At 59.6% G+C, this 19,871-nt stretch overlaps 1 protein-coding gene across 5 annotated transcripts in view; it reads right to left on the bottom strand.

The window, feature by feature from the left end:
• Positions 1–19,871, bottom strand: part of zfp91 (ZFP91 zinc finger protein, atypical E3 ubiquitin ligase) — a 123,453-nt gene that overhangs the window by 2,753 nt on the left and 100,829 nt on the right. For 4 of the 5 annotated variants that reach the window (XM_070890247.1, XM_070890248.1, XM_070890250.1 and 1 more), the window contains 2 exons: positions 9,536–9,650; positions 3,569–3,668 (listed from right to left, as the gene is read on the bottom strand). In XM_070890247.1, the coding sequence (XP_070746348.1) occupies positions 3,569–3,668; positions 9,536–9,650 (215 nt within the window). Of the gene's footprint in view, positions 1–3,568; positions 3,669–9,535; positions 9,651–19,871 lie in introns of those variants that run through there. The other variant, XM_070890249.1, reaches the window with a different exon arrangement.

Raw genomic sequence — 19,871 nt, 5'->3', positions numbered from 1 at the left:
GAGTCAGGTACACGCCTGTATATAGATAGAGAGAGAGAATCAGGTACACGCCTGTATAGAGAGAGGGGGAGTCAGGTACACGCCTGTATATATAGAGAGAATCAGGTACACGCCTGTATATAGAGAGTGAGTCAGGTACACGCTTGCATATAGAGAGGGGGAGTCAGGTACACGCCTGCATATAGAAAGAGAGAGAATCAGGTACACACCTGTATATAAAGAGGGGGAGTCAGGTACACGCCTGCATATAGAGAGGGGGAGTCAGGTACACGCCTGCATATAGAGAGGGGGAGTCAGGTACACGCCTGCATATACAGAGGGGGAGTCAGGTACACGCCTGCATATAGAGAGGGGGAGTCAGGTACACACCTGTATATAGAGGGGGGGGGGGGAAGTCAGGTACACGCCTGTATATAGAGAGAGAGAGAGTCAGGTACACGCCTGTAGAAAGAGAGGGGGAGTCAGGTACACGCCTGGATATAGAGAGGGGGAGTCAGGTACACACCTGTATAGAGAGAGAGAGTCAGGTACACGCCTGCATAGAGAGAGGGGGAGTCAGGTACACGCCTGCATATATAGAGAGAATCAGGTACACGCCTGTATATAGAGAGAGAGTCAGGTACACGCTTGCATATAGAGAGGGGGAGTCAGGTACACGCCTGTATATAGAGAGGGGGAGTCAGGTACACGCCTGTATATAGAGAGGGGGAGTCAGGTACACGCCTGTATATAGAGAGAGTCAGGTACACGCCTGTATTTAGAGAGAGAGAATCAGGTGCACGCCTGTAATAATATAAAAGAGAGAGAGAGAGAGAGAGAGAGAGTACACACCTGTACAGAGCAAGAGCACGCTCGAGGGTCAGGTACACACCAGTACAGAGCGTGACACAGAAAGAGGGTCAGGTACACACCTGGAAAGCGAGAGCCAGAGACGGCGCGGGCGAGAGAGCCAGAGACGGCGCGGGCGAGAGAGCCAGAGACGGCGCGGGCGAGAGAGCCAGAGACGGCGCGGGCGAGAGAGCCAGAGACGGCGCGGGCGAGAGAGCCAGAGACGGCGCGGGCGAGAGAGCGAGAGACGGCGCGGGCGAGAGAGCCAGAGACGGCGCGGGCGAGAGAGCCAGAGACGGCGCGGGCGAGAGAGCGAGAGAGCGAGAGACGGCGCGGGCGAGAGAGCGAGAGACGGCGCGGGCGAGAGAGCGAGACACGGCGCGGGCGAGAGAGCGAGAGGCGGCGCGGGCGAGAGAGCGAGACGCGGCGCGGGCGAGAGAGCGAGAGGCGGCGCGGGCGAGAGAGCGAGAGGCGGCGCGGGCGAGAGAGCGAGAGGCGGCGCGGGCGAGAGAGCGAGAGGCGGCGCGGGCGAGAGAGCCAGAGACGGCGCGGGCGAGAGAGCCAGAGACGGCGCGGGCGAGAGAGCCAGAGACGGCGCGGGCGAGAGAGCCAGAGACGGCGCGGGCGAGAGAGCCAGAGACGGCGCGGGCGAGAGAGCCAGAGACGGCGCGGGCGAGAGAGCCAGAGACGGCGCGGGCGAGAGAGCCAGAGACGGCGCGGGCGAGAGAGCCAGAGACGGCGCGGGCGAGAGAGCCAGAGACGGCGCGGGCGAGAGAGCCAGAGACGGCGCGGGCGAGAGAGCCAGAGACGGCGCGGGCGAGAGAGCCAGAGACGGCGCGGGCGAGAGAGCCAGAGACGGCGCGGGCGAGAGAGCCAGAGACGGCGCGGGCGAGAGAGCCAGAGACGGCGCGGGCGAGAGAGCCAGAGACGGCGCGGGCGAGAGAGCCAGAGACGGCGCGGGCGAGAGAGCCAGAGACGGCGCGGGCGAGAGAGCCAGAGACGGCGCGGGCGAGAGAGCCAGAGACGGCGCGGGCGAGAGAGCCAGAGACGGCGCGGGCGAGAGAGCCAGAGACGGCGCGGGCGAGAGAGCCAGAGACGGCGCGGGCGAGAGAGCCAGAGACGGCGCGGGCGAGAGAGCCAGAGACGGCGCGGGCGAGAGAGCCAGAGGCGGCGCGGGCGAGAGAGCCAGAGGCGGCGCGGGCGAGAGAGCCAGAGGCGGCGCGGGCGAGAGAGCCAGAGACGGCGCGGGCGAGAGAGCCAGAGACGGCGCGGGCGCGAGAGCGAGACACGGCGCGGGCGAGAGAGCCAGAGACGGCGCGGGCGAGAGAGCCAGAGACGGCGCGGGCGAGAGAGCCAGAGACGGCGCGGGCGAGAGAGCCAGAGACGGCGCGGGCGAGAGAGCCAGAGACGGCGCGGGCGAGAGAGCCAGAGACGGCGCGGGCGAGAGAGCGAGAGACGGCGCGGGCGAGAGAGCGAGAGACGGCGCGGGCGAGAGAGCCAGAGACGGCGCGGGCGAGAGAGCCAGAGACGGCGCGGGCGAGAGAGCCAGAGACGGCGCGGGCGAGAGAGCCAGAGACGGCGCGGGCGAGAGAGCCAGAGACGGCGCGGGCGAGAGAGCCAGAGACGGCGCGGGCGAGAGAGCCAGAGACGGCGCGGGCGAGAGAGCCAGAGACGGCGCGGGCGAGAGAGCCAGAGACGGCGCGGGCGAGAGAGCCAGAGACGGCGCGGGCGAGAGAGCCAGAGACGGCGCGGGCGAGAGAGCCAGAGACGGCGCGGGCGAGAGAGCGAGAGACGGCGCGGGCGAGAGAGCCAGAGAGGGCGCGGGCGAGAGAGCCAGAGACGGCGCGAGCGAGAGAGCGAGAGACGGCGCGGGCGAGAGAGCGAGAGACGGCGCGGGCGAGAGAGCGAGAGACGGCGCGGGCGAGAGAGCCAGAGACGGCGCGGGCGAGAGAGCCAGAGACGGCGCGGGCGAGAGAGCCAGAGACGGCGCGGGCGAGAGAGCCAGAGACGGCGCGGGCGAGAGAGCCAGAGACGGCGCGGGCGAGAGAGCGAGAGACGGCGCGGGCGAGAGAGCCAGAGACGGCGCGGGCGAGAGAGCCAGAGACGGCGCGGGCGAGAGAGCCAGAGACGGCGCGGGCGAGAGAGCCAGAGACGGCGCGGGCGAGAGAGCCAGAGACGGCGCGGGCGAGAGAGCCAGAGACGGCGCGGGCGAGAGAGCCAGAGACGGCGCGGGCGAGAGAGCCAGAGACGGCGCGGGCGAGAGAGCCAGAGACGGCGCGGGCGAGAGAGCCAGAGACGGCGCGGGCGAGAGAGCCAGAGACGGCGCGGGCGAGAGAGCCAGAGACGGCGCGGGCGAGAGAGCCAGAGACGGCGCGGGCGAGAGAGCCAGAGACGGCGCGGGCGAGAGAGCCAGAGACGGCGCGGGCGAGAGAGCCAGAGACGGCGCGGGCGAGAGAGCCAGAGACGGCGCGGGCGAGAGAGCCAGAGACGGCGCGGGCGAGAGAGCCAGAGACGGCGCGGGCGAGAGAGCCAGAGACGGCGCGGGCGAGAGAGCCAGAGACGGCGCGGGCGAGAGAGCCAGAGACGGCGCGGGCGAGAGAGCCAGAGACGGCGCGAGCGAGAGAGCGAGAGACGGCGCGGGCGAGAGAAACGGCGAGAGGGGGTCAGGTACACACCAGTACAGAGCGAGCTGTTCTGTGCCCACCGCCAGACTCAATGTATAACTGTTTCAGATACTTACTGTAGAGGCTTCTCTCCAGTGTGAATCATCCTGTGAACGGCCAAATTGTGAGAGCTCTTGAAGGCACGGGCGCAGTACTCACAGATATAATCCCGCTGATCTGTGGGACAGGAAGAGTGTGATTAGGGACAAGGCGAGAGGCGAGGGAGGCGAGGGGCGAGGGAGAGGGAGAGGGGGGCGAGGGACGAGGGAGAGGGGGTCGAGGGAGAGGGGGTCGAGGGAGAGGGGGTCGAGGGAGAGGGGGTCGAGGGAGAGGGGGTCGAGGGAGAGGGGGTCGAGGGAGAGGGGGTCGAGGGAGAGGGGGTCGAGGGAGAGGGGGCCGAGGGAGAGGGGGCCGAGGGAGAGGGGGCCGAGGGAGAGGGGGCCGAGGGAGAGGGGGCCGAGGGAGAGGGGGCCGAGGGAGAGGGGACCGAGGGAGAGGGGGCCGAGGGAGAGGGGGCCGAGGGAGAGGGGGCCGAGGGAGAGGGGGCCGAGGGAGAGGGGGCCGAGGGAGAGGGGGGCCGAGGGAGGCGAGGGGCCAGGGAGGCGAGGGGCCAGGGAGGCGAGGGGCCAGGGAGGCGAGGGGCCAGGGAGGCGAGGGGCCAGGGAGGCGAGGGGCGAGGGAGGCGAGGGGCGAGGGAGGCGAGGGGCGAGGGAGGCGAGGGAGGCGAGGGGCGAGGGAGGCGAGGGGCGAGGGAGGCGAGGGGCGAGGGAGGCGAGGGGCGAGGGAGGCGAGGGGCGAGGGAGGCGAGGGGCGAGGGAGGCGAGGGGCGAGGGAGGCGAGGGGCGAGGGAGGCGAGGGGCGAGGGAGGCGAGGGGCGAGGGAGGCGAGGGGCGAGGGAGGCGAGGGGCGAGGGAGGCGAGGGGCGAGGGAGGCGAGGGGCGAGGGAGGCGAGGGGCGAGGGAGGCGAGGGGCAAGGGAGGCGAGGGGCAAGGGAGGCGAGGGGCAAGGGAGGCGAGGGGCAAGGGAGGCGAGGGGCAAGGGAGGCGAGGGGCAAGGGAGGCGAGGGGCAAGGGAGGCGAGGGGCAAGGGAGGCGAGGGGCAAGGGAGGCGAGGGGCAAGGGAGGCGAGGGGCAAGGGAGGCGAGGGGCAAGGGAGGCGAGGGGCAAGGGAGGCGAGGGGCAAGGGAGGCGAGGGGCAAGGGAGGCGAGGGGCAAGGGAGGCGAGGGGCAAGGGAGGCGAGGGGCAAGGGAGGCGAGGGGCAAGGGAGGCGAGGGGCAAGGGAGGCGAGGGGCAAGGGAGGCGAGGGGCAAGGGAGGCGAGGGGCAAGGGAGGCGAGGGGCAAGGGAGGCGAGGGGCAAGGGAGGCGAGGGGCAAGGGAGGCGAGGGGCAAGGGAGGCGAGGGGCAAGGGAGGCGAGGGGCAAGGGAGGCGAGGGGCAAGGGAGGCGAGGGGCAAGGGAGGCGAGGGGCAAGGGAGGCGAGGGGCAAGGGAGGCGAGGGGCAAGGGAGGCGAGGGGCAAGGGAGGCGAGGGGCAAGGGAGGCGAGGGGCAAGGGAGGCGAGGGGCAAGGGAGGCGAGGGGCAAGGGAGGCGAGGGGCAAGGGAGGCGAGGGGCAAGGGAGGCGAGGGGCAAGGGAGGCGAGGGGCGAGGGAGGCGAGGGGCGAGGGAGGCGAGGGGCGAGGGAGGCGAGGGGCGAGGGAGGCGAGGGGCGAGGGAGGCGAGGGGCGAGGGAGGCGAGGGGCGAGGGAGGCGAGGGGCGAGGGAGGCGAGGGGCGAGGGAGGCGAGGGGCGAGGGAGGCGAGGGGCGAGGGAGGCGAGGGGCGAGGGAGGCGAGGGGCGAGGGAGGCGAGGGGCGAGGGAGGCGAGGGGCGAGGGAGGCGAGGGGCGAGGGAGGCGAGGGGCGAGGGAGGCGAGGGGCGAGGGAGGCGAGGGGCGAGGGAGGCGAGGGGCGAGGGAGGCGAGGGGCGAGGGAGGCGAGGGGCGAGGGAGGCGAGGGGCGAGGGAGGCGAGGGGCGAGGGAGGCGAGGGGCGAGGGAGGCGAGGGGCGAGGGAGGCGAGGGGCGAGGGAGGCGAGGGGCGAGGGAGGCGAGGGGCGAGGGAGGCGAGGGGCGAGGGAGGCGAGGGGCGAGGGAGGCGAGGGGCGAGGGAGGCGAGGGGCGAGGGAGGCGAGGGGCGAGGGAGGCGAGGGGCAAGGGAGGCGAGGGGCAAGGGAGGCGAGGGGCAAGGGAGGCGAGGGGCAAGGGAGGCGAGGGGCAAGGGAGGCGAGGGGCAAGGGAGGCGAGGGGCAAGGGAGGCGAGGGGCAAGGGAGGCGAGGGGCAAGGGAGGCGAGGGGCAAGGGAGGCGAGGGGCAAGGGAGGCGAGGGGCAAGGGAGGCGAGGGGCAAGGGAGGCGAGGGGCAAGGGAGGCGAGGGGCAAGGGAGGCGAGGGGCAAGGGAGGCGAGGGGCAAGGGAGGCGAGGGGCAAGGGAGGCGAGGGGCAAGGGAGGCGAGGGGCAAGGGAGGCGAGGGGCAAGGGAGGCGAGGGGCAAGGGAGGCGAGGGGCAAGGGAGGCGAGGGGCAAGGGAGGCGAGGGGCAAGGGAGGCGAGGGGCAAGGGAGGCGAGGGGCAAGGGAGGCGAGGGGCAAGGGAGGCGAGGGGCAAGGGAGGCGAGGGGCAAGGGAGGCGAGGGGCAAGGGAGGCGAGGGGCAAGGGAGGCGAGGGGCAAGGGAGGCGAGGGGCAAGGGAGGCGAGGGGCAAGGGAGGCGAGGGGCAAGGGAGGCGAGGGGCAAGGGAGGCGAGGGGCAAGGGAGGCGAGGGGCAAGGGAGGCGAGGGGCAAGGGAGGCGAGGGGCAAGGGAGGCGAGGGGCAAGGGAGGCGAGGGGCAAGGGAGGCGAGGGGCAAGGGAGGCGAGGGGCAAGGGAGGCGAGGGGCAAGGGAGGCGAGGGGCAAGGGAGGCGAGGGGCAAGGGAGGCGAGGGGCAAGGGAGGCGAGGGGCAAGGGAGGCGAGGGGCAAGGGAGGCGAGGGGCAAGGGAGGCGAGGGGCAAGGGAGGCGAGGGGCAAGGGAGGCGAGGGGCAAGGGAGGCGAGGGGCAAGGGAGGCGAGGGGCAAGGGAGGCGAGGGGCAAGGGAGGCGAGGGGCAAGGGAGGCGAGGGGCAAGGGAGGCGAGGGGCAAGGGAGGCGAGGGGCAAGGGAGGCGAGGGGCAAGGGAGGCGAGGGGCAAGGGAGGCGAGGGGCAAGGGAGGCGAGGGGCAAGGGAGGCGAGGGGCAAGGGAGGCGAGGGGCAAGGGAGGCGAGGGGCAAGGGAGGCGAGGGGCAAGGGAGGCGAGGGGCAAGGGAGGCGAGGGGCAAGGGAGGCGAGGGGCAAGGGAGGCGAGGGGCAAGGGAGGCGAGGGGCAAGGGAGGCGAGGGGCAAGGGAGGCGAGGGGCAAGGGAGGCGAGGGGCAAGGGAGGCGAGGGGCAAGGGAGGCGAGGGGCAAGGGAGGCGAGGGGCAAGGGAGGCGAGGGGCAAGGGAGGCGAGGGGCAAGGGAGGCGAGGGGCAAGGGAGGCGAGGGGCAAGGGAGGCGAGGGGCAAGGGAGGCGAGGGGCAAGGGAGGCGAGGGGCAAGGGAGGCGAGGGGCAAGGGAGGCGAGGGGCAAGGGAGGCGAGGGGCAAGGGAGGCGAGGGGCAAGGGAGGCGAGGGGCAAGGGAGGCGAGGGGCAAGGGAGGCGAGGGGCAAGGGAGGCGAGGGGCAAGGGAGGCGAGGGGCGAGGGAGGCGAGGGGCGAGGGAGGCGAGGGGCGAGGGAGGCGAGGGGCGAGGGAGGCGAGGGGCGAGGGAGGCGAGGGGCGAGGGAGGCGAGGGGCGAGGGAGGCGAGGGGCGAGGGAGGCGAGGGGCGAGGGAGGCGAGGGGCGAGGGAGGCGAGGGGCAAGGGAGGCGAGGGGCAAGGGAGGCGAGGGGCAAGGGAGGCGAGGGGCAAGGGAGGCGAGGGGCAAGGGAGGCGAGGGGCAAGGGAGGCGAGGGGCAAGGGAGGCGAGGGGCAAGGGAGGCGAGGGGCGAGGGAGAGGGAGGCGAGGGGCGAGGGAGGCGAGGGAGGCGAGGGAGAGGGAGGCGAGGGGCGAGGGAGAGGGAGGCGAGGGGCGAGGGAGAGGGAGGCGAGGGGCGAGGGAGAGGGAGGCGAGGGGCGAGGGAGAGGGAGGCGAGGGGCGAGGGAGAGGGAGGCGAGGGGCGAGGGAGAGGGAGAGGGAGAGGGAGGCGAGGGGCGAGGGAGAGGGAGGCGAGGGGCGAGGGAGGCGAGGGGCGAGGGAGAGGGAGGCGAGGGGCGAGGGAGAGGGAGGCGAGGGGCGAGGGAGAGGGAGGCGAGGGGCGAGGGAGAGGGAGGCGAGGGGCGAGGGAGAGGGAGGCGAGGGGCGAGGGAGAGGGAGGCGAGGGGCGAGGGAGAGGGAGGCGAGGGGCGAGGGAGAGGGAGGCGAGGGGCGAGGGAGAGGGAGGCGAGGGGCGAGGGAGAGGGAGGCGAGGGGCGAGGGAGAGGGAGGCGAGGGGCGAGGGAGAGGGAGGCGAGGGGCGAGGGAGAGGGAGGCGAGGGGCGAGGGAGAGGGAGGCGAGGGGCGAGGGAGAGGGAGGCGAGGGGCGAGGGAGGGAGGCGAGGGGCGAGGGAGGGAGGCGAGGGGCGAGGGAGGGAGGCGAGGGGCGAGGGAGGGAGGCGAGGGGCGAGGGAGGGAGGCGAGGGGCGAGGGAGAGGGAGGCGAGGGGCGAGGGAGAGGGAGGCGAGGGGCGAGGGAGAGGGAGGCGAGGGACGAGGGAGAGGGAGGCGAGGGGCGAGGGAGAGGGAGGCGAGGGGCGAGGGAGAGGGAGGCGAGGGGCGAGGGATGGGGAGGCGAGGGGCGAGGGAGGGGGAGGCGAGGGGCGAGGGAGGCGAGGGGCGAGGGAGAGGGAGGCGAGGGGAGAGGGAGAGGGAGGCGAGGGGAGAGGCGCGAGAGAGGGCGAGGGCCGAGGGAGGGGGGGCCGAGGGAGGGGGGGGCCGAGGGAGGGGGGGCCGAGGGAGGGGGGGGCCGAGGGAGGGGGGGGCCGAGGGAGGGGGGGGCCGAGGGAGGGGGGGGCCGAGGGAGGGGGGGGCCGAGGGAGGGGGGGGCCGAGGGAGGGGGGGGCCGAGGGAGGGGGGGGCCGAGGGAGGGGGGGGCCGAGGGAGGGGGGGGCCGAGGGAGGGGGGGGGCGAGGGAGGGGGGGGCGAGGGAGGGGGGGGCCGAGGGAGGGGGGGGCCGAGGGAGGGGGGGGCCGAGGGAGGGGGGGGCCGAGGGAGGGGGGGGGCCGAGGGAGGGGGGGGCCGAGGGAGGGGGGGGCCGAGGGAGGGGGGGGCCGAGGGAGGGGGGGCCGAGGGAGGGGGGGCCGAGGGAGGGGGGGGCCGAGGGAGGGGGGGCCGAGGGAGGGGGGGGCCGAGGGAGGGGGGGGCCGAGGGAGGGGGGGGCCGAGGGAGGGGGGGGCCGAGGGAGGGGGGGGCCGAGGGAGGGGGGGGCCGAGGGAGGGGGGGGCCGAGGGAGGGGGGGGCCGAGGGAGGGGGGGGCCGAGGGAGGGGGAGGCGAGGGCCGAGGGAGAGGGAGGCGAGGGCCGAGGGAGAGGGAGGCGAGGGCCGAGGGAGAGGGAGGCGAGGGAGAGGGAGGCGAGGAGCGCGGGAGAGAGAGAAAAGAGAGAGCGAGCGCACCGAGAGAGACAGACGGTGACAAAGGCACTGAAAGGGAGACAAGCAGGCACACAATTTCCCTTTAAAATGATGACAGAATGGGACAGGACAGATGCAAGCCGACGGTTTCCAGTCGTTGAGGGGTCTCAAACGGCAGGGGAGAGGCAGAAGGTAGGATGAGGGGGATGGAGGAAGAGGGAGGGTGAGAAAGAGTGACAGAGAGCGAGAGTGGGTGGGAGAGAAAACGCTGGGACCAAACACGGAGGGAGCCCCTCTTCACCAACACAGCGTCCCGACAGCCGCCCCCGACACAGCGTGCGAACAGAGGATTTCAACACGGCCCGCAGGCAAGCCCGCGCCGCCCACAGATGCCTCCCCCCCCCACACCCCACCACCGATCGCGGGCGGTTACCTGAATGGTGCTTCGTGTGCCGCAGCAGCTGTTTCTGAAGTCGGAAGAGGCGCCCGCAGGATGGGTGCGGACAGACATATTTCTTCTTCAGCATGTGCTGGTACCTCATGTGGTGCTGGAAGAGAATCACAGTCACCATCACCATCGCCAGGGAATTAGTGCAACCAGCTCACCATCGTCACACCAGTAAACTATAGCAACCAGTTCACCATCGTCACACCAGTAAACTGTAGCAATCAGCTCACCATTCTTGTACGAGGAGTGGCGAGTACAACCTGAACTCACCGTTGCACGAGGAACATCGGAACAGGAGGAGGCCGTTCAGCCCCTCGTGCCGGTTCCAACTTCCAATGAGATCGTGGCTGATGTGTGACCTAACTCCGTATACCCGCTTTGCCACATATCCCTTAATTCCTTTGGTGAACAAAAATCTAGCAATCTCAGATTTAAAATGAACAATTGATCTGGCATCAATTGCCAATTGCCGTTTGCGGAAGGGAGTTCCAAACTTCCACCACCCTTTGTGTGTCGAAGTGTGTTCTCATTTCACTCCATATAAGTCTGGCTGTAGGTTGTAGACTATGCACCCTCAACCTAGACTCCCAAACCAGAGGAAATGGTTTCTCTCGATCCACTCCATCAGTTTCCCTTTATATGGATACATAGAAATGACTCATCAGGGGAGGGCAGCAGCAGCCAAGTTCATGGCACCGTGGCTGGCTCTGTTGCACAGGAGGGCAGGAAAAAGAGTGGGAGAGCGATAGTGATAGGGGATTCAATTGTTAGGGGAATAGATAGGCGTTTCTGCGGTCGCAACCGAGACTCCAGGATAGTATGTTGCCTCCCTGGTGCAAAGGTCAAGGATGTCTCGGAACGGGTGCAGGACATTCCAAAAAGGGAGGGGGAACAGCCAGTTGTAGTGGTGCACATTGGTACCAACGATATAGGTAAAAAAAAGAGATGAGGTCCTACGAAACGAATTTAAGGAGCTAGGAGCTAAATTAAAAAGTAGGACCTCAAAAGTAGTAATCTCAGGATTGCTACCAGTACCACGTGCTAGTCAGAGTAGGAATCGCAGGATAGCGCAGATGAATACGTGGCTTGAGCAGTGGTGCAGCAGGGAGGGATTCAAATTCCTGGGGCATTGGAACCGGTTCTGGGGGAGGTGGGACCAGTACAAACCAGACGGTCTGCACCTGGGCAGGACCGGAACCAATGTCCGAGGGGGAGCGTTTGCCAGTGCTGTTGGGGAGGAGTTAAACTAATATGGCAGGGGAATGGGAACCAATGGAGGGAGATAGAGGGAAACAAAAAGGAGACAAAAGCAAAAAACAGAAAGGAGATGGGAAAAAGTGGAGGGCAGAGAAACGCAAGACAAAGAACAAAAAGGGCCATTGTACAGCAAAATTCTAAAAGGACAAAGGGTGTTAAAAAAACAAGCCTGAAGGCTTTGTATCTTAATGCAAGGAGTATGCATAATAAGGTGGATGAATTAACTGTGCAAATAGATGTTAACAAATATGATGTGATTGGGATTACGGAGACGTGGCTCCAGGATGATCAGGGCTGGGAACTCAACATCCAGGGGTATTCAACATTCAGGAAGGATAGAATAAAAGGAAAAGGAGGTGGGGTAGCATTGCTGGTTAAAGAGGAGATTAATACAATAGTTAGGAAGGACATTAGCTTGAATGATGTGGAATCCAAATGGGTAGAGCTGCAGAACACCAAAGGGCAAAAAACGTTAGTGGGAGTTGTGTACAGACCTCCAAACAGTAGTAGTGATGTTGGGGAGGGCATCAAACAGGAAATTAGGGGTGCATGCAATAAAGGTGCAGCAGTTATAATGGGTGACTTTAATATGCACATAGATGGGCTAACCAAACTGGAAGCAATACGGTGGAGGAGGATTTCCTGGAGTGCATAACGGATGGTTTTCTCGACCAATATGTCGAGGAACCAACTAGGGGAGAGGCCATCTTAGACTACGTGTTGTGTAATGAGAGAGGATTAATTAGCAATCTCATTGTGCGAGGCCCCTTGGGGAAGAGTGACCATAATATGGTGGAATTCTGCATTAGGATGGAGAATGAAACAGTTAACTCAGAGACCATGGTCCAGAACTTAAAGAAGGGTAACATTGAAGGTATGAGGTGTGAATTGGCTAGGATTGATTGGCGAATGATACTTAAGGGGTTGACTGTGGATGGACAATGGCAGACATTTAGAGACCGCATGGATGAACTACAACAATTGTACATTCCTGTCTGGCATAAAAATAAAAAGCGAAGGTGGGTCAGCCGTGGCTATCAAGGGAAATCAGGGATAGTATTAAAGCCAAGGAACTGGCATACAAATTGGCCAGAAATAGCAGTGAGCCCAGAGACTGGGAGAAATTTAGAACTCAGCAGAGGAGGACAAAGGGTTTGATTAGGGCAGGGAAAATGGAGTACGAGAAGAAGCTTGCAGGGAACATTAAGACGGATTGCAAAAGTTTCTGTAGATATGTAAAGAGAAAAAGGTTAGTAAAGACAAATGTAGGTCCCCTGCAGTCAGAATCAGTGGAAGTCATAACGGGGAACAAAGAAATGGCGGAAAAATTGAACAAGTACTTTGGTTCGGTATTCACTAAGGAGGACACTAACAACATTCCGGATACAAGAAGGGTCAGAGGGTCTAGTAAGGAGGAGGAACTGAGGGAAATTCTTATTAGTCGGGAAATTGTGTTGGGGAAATTGATGGGATTGAAGGCCGATAAATCTCCAGGGCCTGATGGACTGCATCCCAGAGTACTTAAGGAGGTGGCCTTGAAAATAGCGGATGCATTGACAGTCATTTTCCAACATTCCATTGACTCTGGATCAGTTCCTATCGAGTGGAGGGTAGCCAATGTAACCCCACTTTTTAAAAAAGGAGGGAGAGAGAAAACAGGGAATTATAGACCGGTCAGTCTGACATTGGTAGTGGGTAAGATGATGGACTCAATTATTAAGGATGTCATAGCAGCGCATTTGGAAAGAGGTGACATGATAGGTCCAAGTCAGCATGGATTTGTGAAAGGGAAATCATGCTTGACAAATCTTCTGGAATTTTTTGAGGATGTTTCCAGTCGAATGGACAAGGGAGAACCATTTGGTGTGGTATATTTGGACTTTCAGAAGGCTTTCGACAAGGTTCCACACAAGATATTAATGTGCAAAGTTAAAGCACATGGGATTGGGGGTAGTGTGCTGACATGGATTGAGAAATGGTTGTCAGACAGGAAGCAAAGAGTAGGAGTAAATGGGTACTTTTCAGAATGGCAGACGATGAGTAGTGGGGTACCGCAAGGTTTTGTGCTGGGGCCCCAGCTGTTTACACTATATATTAATGATTTAGACGAGGGGATTAAATGTAGTATCTCCAAATTTGCGGATGACACTAAGTTAGGTGGCAGTCTGAGCTGCGAGGAGGATGCTATGAGGCTGCAGAGCGACTTGGATAGGTTAGGTGAGTGGGCAAATGCATGGCAGATGAAGTATAATGTGGATAAATGTGAGGTTGTCCACTTTGGTGGTAAAAACAGAGAGACAGACTATTATCTGAATGGTGACAGATTAGGAAAAGGGGAGGTGCAACGAGACCTGGATGTCATGGTGCATCAGTCATTGAAGGTTGGCATGCAGGTGCAGCAGGCGGTTAAGAAAGCAAATGGCATGTTGGCCTTCATAGCGAGGGGATTTGAGTACAGGGGCAGGGAGGTGTTGCTACAGTTGTACAGGGCCTTGGTGAGGCCACACCTGGAGTATTGTGTACAGTTTTGGTCTCCTAACCTGAGGAAGGACATTCTTGTTATTGAGGGAGTGCAGCGAAGGTTCACCAGACTGATTCCCGGGATGGCGGGACTGACGTATCAAGAAAGACTAAATCAACTGGGCTTTTATTCACTAGAGTTCAGAAGAATGACCTTATAGAAACATTTAAAATTCTTATGGGTTTAGACAGGTTAGATGCAGGAAGAATGTTCACAATGTTGGGGAAGTCCAGAACTAGGTATCACAGTCTAAGGATAAGGGGTAAGCCATTTAGGACCGAGATGAGGAGAAACTTCTTCACCCAGAGAGTGGTGAACCTGTGGAATTCTCTACCACAGAAAGTTGTTGAGGCCAATTCACTAAATATATTCAAAAAGGAGCAAGATGTAGTCCTTACTACTAGGGGGATCAAGGGGTATGGCGAGAAAGCAGGAATGGGGTACTGAAGTTGCATGTTCAGCCATGAACTCATTGAATGGCGGTGCAGGCTAGAAGGGCCGAATGGCCTAATCCTGCACCTATTTTCTATGTTTCTATGAAATTTACAGCGCAGAAGGAGGCCATTTTGGGACATCGTGTCTGCGTCGGCCGACAAAGAGCCGCACGGCCCTCGGTCAGCATCTCGAAAACTTCGATCACATCACCTTCTAAATTCCAGAGCATCATTCTGGTAAACCTACGCTGCACTCCCTCCAAGTCCAATGTATTCTCCCTAAGGTGTGGTGCCTAGAACTGCTCAGTGCTCCAGGTGTGGTCTAACCAGGGCTTTGTACAGCTGCAGCATAACCTCCACCCCCTTGTACTCGAATCCTCTGGATATAAAGGCCAGCATTCCATTAACCTTTTTGATTATTTGCTGTACCTGTGCATGACATTTTAATGATCTCTGTACCTGGACCCCCAAGTCTCTTTGGGCCGCCACTGCTCTTAGCTTTTTACCAAGATCAAAGCCCACCACGACAGCTGGGGAATTTAACGGCAGTTATGTAAATTAAAAATCTGGAATTTTAAAAAGCTAGCATCAGTAATGTGACCATGAAACTACCAGACTGTCCTAAAAACCCATCTGGTTCGCTGATGTTCTTCGGGAAAGGAAATCTGCCGTCCTTACCTAATCTGGGCCTACATGTGACTCCAGACCCACAGCAATGTGGTTGACTCTTAACTGCCCTCTGAAATGGCCCAGCAGGCCACACAGTTGTAACACAACTGCTACCAAGAAGTATACACGGACTGAGGCAGTCAGGGAGGTGGCTCACCACCACCTTCTCGAGGGCAATTAGCGATGGGCAACAAACGCTGGCCTTGCCAACGTCGCCCACATCCCATGAACGAATAAAAACATTTAGAAAGTTCCCTCTTCTATCCTTTTTAGGTCCAAAGTGAATGGCCTCACATTTGCCTTCGCTGAAATCCATCTGCTACAGTTGTGCCCGTTCGTCTAATCTATCAATATCTTTGTAATTTCATGCTTCCATTGATACTGCTTACTTACAATGCCGCATTTCTTTGTGTCATCACCTGCTCATTATCCCTAATCTCTCTCCTGACACTCAGCCAATTTCCTAACCAACTTCAATTCCATGTATTTCAACTTTAGTTGGCTCTATGTGGGACTTTTATCAAAGTCTTTTATCAGCCTTCTGGAACCCCAGATACATTCCCTCCATAGATATTTCCCCTGCCCACTACTTTAGTCACCTCTTCAAAAAATTCAATCAGATTTGTCAGGCATGAGTTGTCTGGCTCTTTCTGATCAGCTGAAAATGTTCAAGGTGTTCAGTCACCCTATCCTTAAATATAGACTCGAGCAATTCACCAACAACTGATGTTCGGCTAACTGGTCTATAATTCGCTGGATTCCCCCTCTCGCCATTCTTAAATCGCGGAGTGACAGGCGCATTTTTCCAATCTAAAGGAGCAGTTCCCGAATCGACAGTACTTTGGAAGATTATAGTTAGGGCATCTGCAATGTGTTCACCTACTTTCTATAAAACCCAGGGATAGAACCATCTGATCCTGGGGACTTGTCACTCTTTAGTGCCCTTATTTTCTTAATGTTTTTTCGCCTTGCGTTAATTTTGGGGAGACGCTGTCCCTGATTTAATATTAGTTGCCGTGGGATATCTGGCATGCTGACCTGTTCCTCTACTGTAAGTACTGGCGCAAAGTAATTACTCAACATGGCCACCATTTCCCTTATCATGATATCTTATCAGTTTAAGGAGTCAACGGGTTAGAAATTCATCACATTACTGCCATTAAGGTAGGGCTAAATGATGAAAATCCAGCCCATCCTTGGTCTTGACCACCCTCTTTTTCTTCAAGTAATTGTAAAAATGTTGAGATATTTTGATAACCCTTGCAAGTTTCTTTTCATACTCATTTTTGAGATTCCATCACTGCTCTAGATCGGAGTGACACGACAACAACTTGCATGTATCCAGCGCTTTCAATGTAACAAAAATTCCCAAGGTGCTTTACAGGAGCGCAATCAATAAAAATGTTGATACCGAGCCACTGAAGGAGATATTCAGGGCAGAAGTCCAAAAGCTTGGTCAGTGAGGAAGATTTTAAAGGAGCACCTTAAAAGGAGGAGAGATAGAAACATAGAAAATAGGTGCAGGAGTAGGCCATTCGTCCCTTCTAGCCTGCACCGTCATTCAATGAGTTCATGGCTGATCATTCCTTCAGTACCCCTTTCTTGCTTTCTCTCCATACCCCTTGATCCCCTTAACTTTAAGGGCCATATCTAACGCCCTTTTGAATATATCCAATGAACTGGCATCAACAACACTCTGCGGTAGGGAATTCCACAGGTTAACAACTCTGAGTGAAGAAGTTTCTCCTCCTCTCGGTCCTAAATGGTTACCCCTTATCCTTAGACTGTGACCCCTGGATCTGGATTTCCCCAACATTGGGAACATTCTTCCCACATCTATCCTGTCCAGTCCCGTCAGAATCTTATATGTTTCTATGAGATCCCCTCTCATCCTTCTAAACTCCAGTGAATAAAGGCCCAGTTGATCCAGTCTCTCCTCATATGACAGCCCAGCCATCCCTGGAATCAGTCTGGTGAAACTTCGCTGTACTCCCTCAATAGCAAGAACGTCCTTCCTCAGACTAGGAGACCAAAACTGAACACAATATTCCAGGTGAGGCCTCACTAAGGCCCTGTACAGCTGCATTAAGACTTCCCTGCTCCTGTACTCAAATCCCCTAGCTATGAAGGCCAACATGCCATTTGCCTTTTTCACCGCCTGCTGTACCTGCGTGCCCACTTTCAGTGACTGATGAACCATGACACCCAGGTCTCGTTGCACCTCCCCTTTTCCTAGTCTGCCGCCATTCAGATAATATTCTGCCTTCGTGTTTTTGCCCCCAAAATGGATAACCTCACATTTATCCACATTATACTGCAAAGATAAGGAGAGGTTAAGAAAGGGAATGCCAGAGCTTGAGGCCTCGGCAGCTGGATGCAGGGCCGCCACTGGTGGAGTGATTAAAACCAGGGATGTGCAAAAGGGCAGAATTAGAGGAGCGTAGAGATCTCGGGGGGGGGTTGTGGGGCTGGAAGAGGTTACAGAGATAGGGAGGGGCCAAGGCCACGGAGGGATCTGGAAACAAGGATGAGGATTTTTTTTTTTTTTTAAATTGAGGTGCTGTCGCACCAGGAGCCAGTGTAGGTCAGCAAGCACAAGGGTGATGGGTGAATGGGACTTGGTGCAAGTTAAAATACGGACAGCAGAGTTTATGCAGGATGGAAGGTGAGCCAGCAGAGCATTGGAATGGTCAAGTCCAGAGGTAGCAAAGGCATGCATGAGAGTTTCGGCAGTAGATGAGCCGAGGCAGGAGCGGACTTGGGCGATGGTACAAAGGTGGGAGTAGGCAGTCTTGGTAATGAAGCGGGTATGTGGTGGGAAGCTGACCTTGGTGTCAAATACAACAAGGTTGCGAGCGGGCTAGCTCAGCTTCAGGTAGCTATCATTTAGCGGGATGGAATCGGTGGTGAGAACTGAGTTTGTGTTGGGGACCGAAGTCAATGGCTTTGGTCTTACATATATTTAGCGGGAGAAAATTCCTCCTCATCCAGGACTGGATGTCGGACAAGCAGTGTGACAAATCAGAGAGCGAGCAAGGGTCCAGAGAGGTGGTGGTGAGGTAGAGCTGGGTGCAAGTGGAACCTGGTGTTGCGTTTTTGGATATCGTCGCTGAGGGGCAGCCTGTAGGGGGGTGGGGGGGGGGGTCCAAGGATAGATCGTTGGGCGACTCCACGGGCAATGGTGCAGGAGCAGGAAGAGAATCCATTGCAGGTGATTCTCTGGCTACGATTCGATAGATAAGGTTGGAACCAGGCGAATGCAGTCCCTCGCAGCTGGACGACGGTGGATGAGGAGTCTACTACAGTCAGTCACACAGGATGTCAATTGTAACTTTGAAAAAGGCCTTTTCAGTGCTATGGTGAGGGCACAAACCTGATTGGAGGGAGTCAAATTTGGTATTGTGGGAAAAATAGGGCACAGATTTGGTAGACGACTTTGGAGAGAAAATGGAGGCTGGAGATGGGGTGGTAGTTTGCAAGGACAGTGGGGGTCAAGGGCGTTCTTTTTTAGGACGGGGTGGTGACGTAATATTTGAAGGGGAGAGGGACCGTTAATATCAGCTAACAAGGGGACCAGGGCGGGAAGCTGGGAGGTCAGCAGTTTGGTGGGAATAGGGTCGAGGGAAAAGGAGGTGAGTCACGTGGACCAGGTGAGCTCGGAGAGAGCACGGCAGCAAAAGAAAGACTCTTATTTCTATAGCGCCTTTAACAACCACCAGATGTCTCAAAGTGCTTTACAGCCAATGAATTACCATTGGAGTGTAGTCACTGTTGTAATGTATGAAACGCGGCAGCAAACTTGCACACAGCATGCTCCCACAAACAGCAATGTGATGACCAGATAATCAAGTCTCGTCGCCGAGAGCATGCAGAAAACAAGCGCAGGCAGCGTGCGGCAAACCAGACTCCCCACCCACCCTTTCCTTCAACGACTGTCTGTACCACCTGTGACAGGGACTGCAACACCCGTATTGGACTGTTTAGTCACCTGAGAACTCACTTTTAGAGTGAAAGCAAGTCTTCCTCAATTTCGAAGGACTGCCTTTGATGATGATGATGTTTATTTGTTATGTTGATTGAGGGATAAATATTGACCAGGACACTGGGGATAACTCCCCTGCTCTTCTTCAAAATAGTGCCATGGGATCATTTACATCCACCTGAAATGGCAGACGGGGCCTCGGTTTAAAGTCTCCTTTGAAAGACGGCACCTCCGACAGTGCAGCACTCCCTCAGCACTGCACTGGAGTGTCAGCCTCGAGTTATGTGCTCAAGTTCCTGGAGTGGGACTTGAACCCACAACCTGCTGACTCAGAGGCGAGAGGTGCTACCCACTGAGCCACAGCTGATACTCCAGATAGAATCGAGAGAAAGATGCGAGTTCGGGGCGAAGGAAGTGGGGAATATTACATGAGGTTTGGCCCGGTGGGCTAGGGGAAGGGAGTGAAGCTGCAGAGGCAGCTAACGGATGGTCTCGATCTTTGTGACAAAGAAAATCCATGAGTTCCCCCACTTGCTGTTGGAGGCGAGGGTGGAAGAGACACGGGAAGGTGGTTTAAGAAGACAGTTTGTGGTGAAAAGAAGCCTGGCGTTTGCTTTACATTCCAGGGTGATTCTGGAACAGTGAGCAGTTTCAGCAATGGAGAGCAGGACCCGATAGTGCTTTCAGTGGGCCAACCAGATCTGGTGACAGATGGTTAAACCAGTTGTCTGCCTCAGACGTTCAAAACTGCGTCCCTTAGACTTAAGGGAGCGGAGATGAGGGGGAACAACTAGGATGATAGAGAGTAATGGATTTAATGGCGACCAGGGGAAAGGTGGAAGAGAGGGCGAGATTTAGCAGATCAGTAGCTGCAGAACCGTCATGATGAATGGAGGACCAAAGGCTAGGTAGTTGGGAATTGGAAAGTGCAGTGGTAAGCGACATGAGAGAGTGGAGAGTTTTTTTCGAGGGGTGAACGCAGCCGTCGGGTTGGGAGGGGGGGGGGGTGTGAGTTGTGGGGTGGAGAGCGATACAAGGACATGATCAGAGATTGCCTTATCGGTTAATTGACACGATGGGAATTGCATGGCTCCGTGAGATCAAGTGTGTGACCCTGAATATGGATAACGTCCCATTAGTTATAAAGGGCAGATTAATTCCCCAGGAGCCTGGATCAGTACAACACTGCTCAGTCTAACACTCTGTCCTAAACCACAGGGACACAGCGCTGTGTAACCCTGCTGTTCTAGATCACGTGACACTGCTCAGTCTAACCCGCTGTTCGAGATCAGACTGGCATTGCTCAGTGTAACCCTCTGTTCTGGAACAGACTGTTTCTATGACGTAGAACAGATGCCAAAGAAAATAGGTGCAGGAGAAGACCATTCGGCCCTTCGAGCCTGCACCACCATTCAATATCATGGCTGATCATTCACCTCAGTACACATTTCCTGCTTT

The sequence above is a fragment of the Pristiophorus japonicus genome, chromosome 9, assembly GCF_044704955.1.
Source record: "Pristiophorus japonicus isolate sPriJap1 chromosome 9, sPriJap1.hap1, whole genome shotgun sequence".
Taxonomy (NCBI): domain Eukaryota; kingdom Metazoa; phylum Chordata; class Chondrichthyes; family Pristiophoridae; genus Pristiophorus; species Pristiophorus japonicus.
This window is presented reverse-complemented; position numbering and strand designations above follow the sequence as displayed.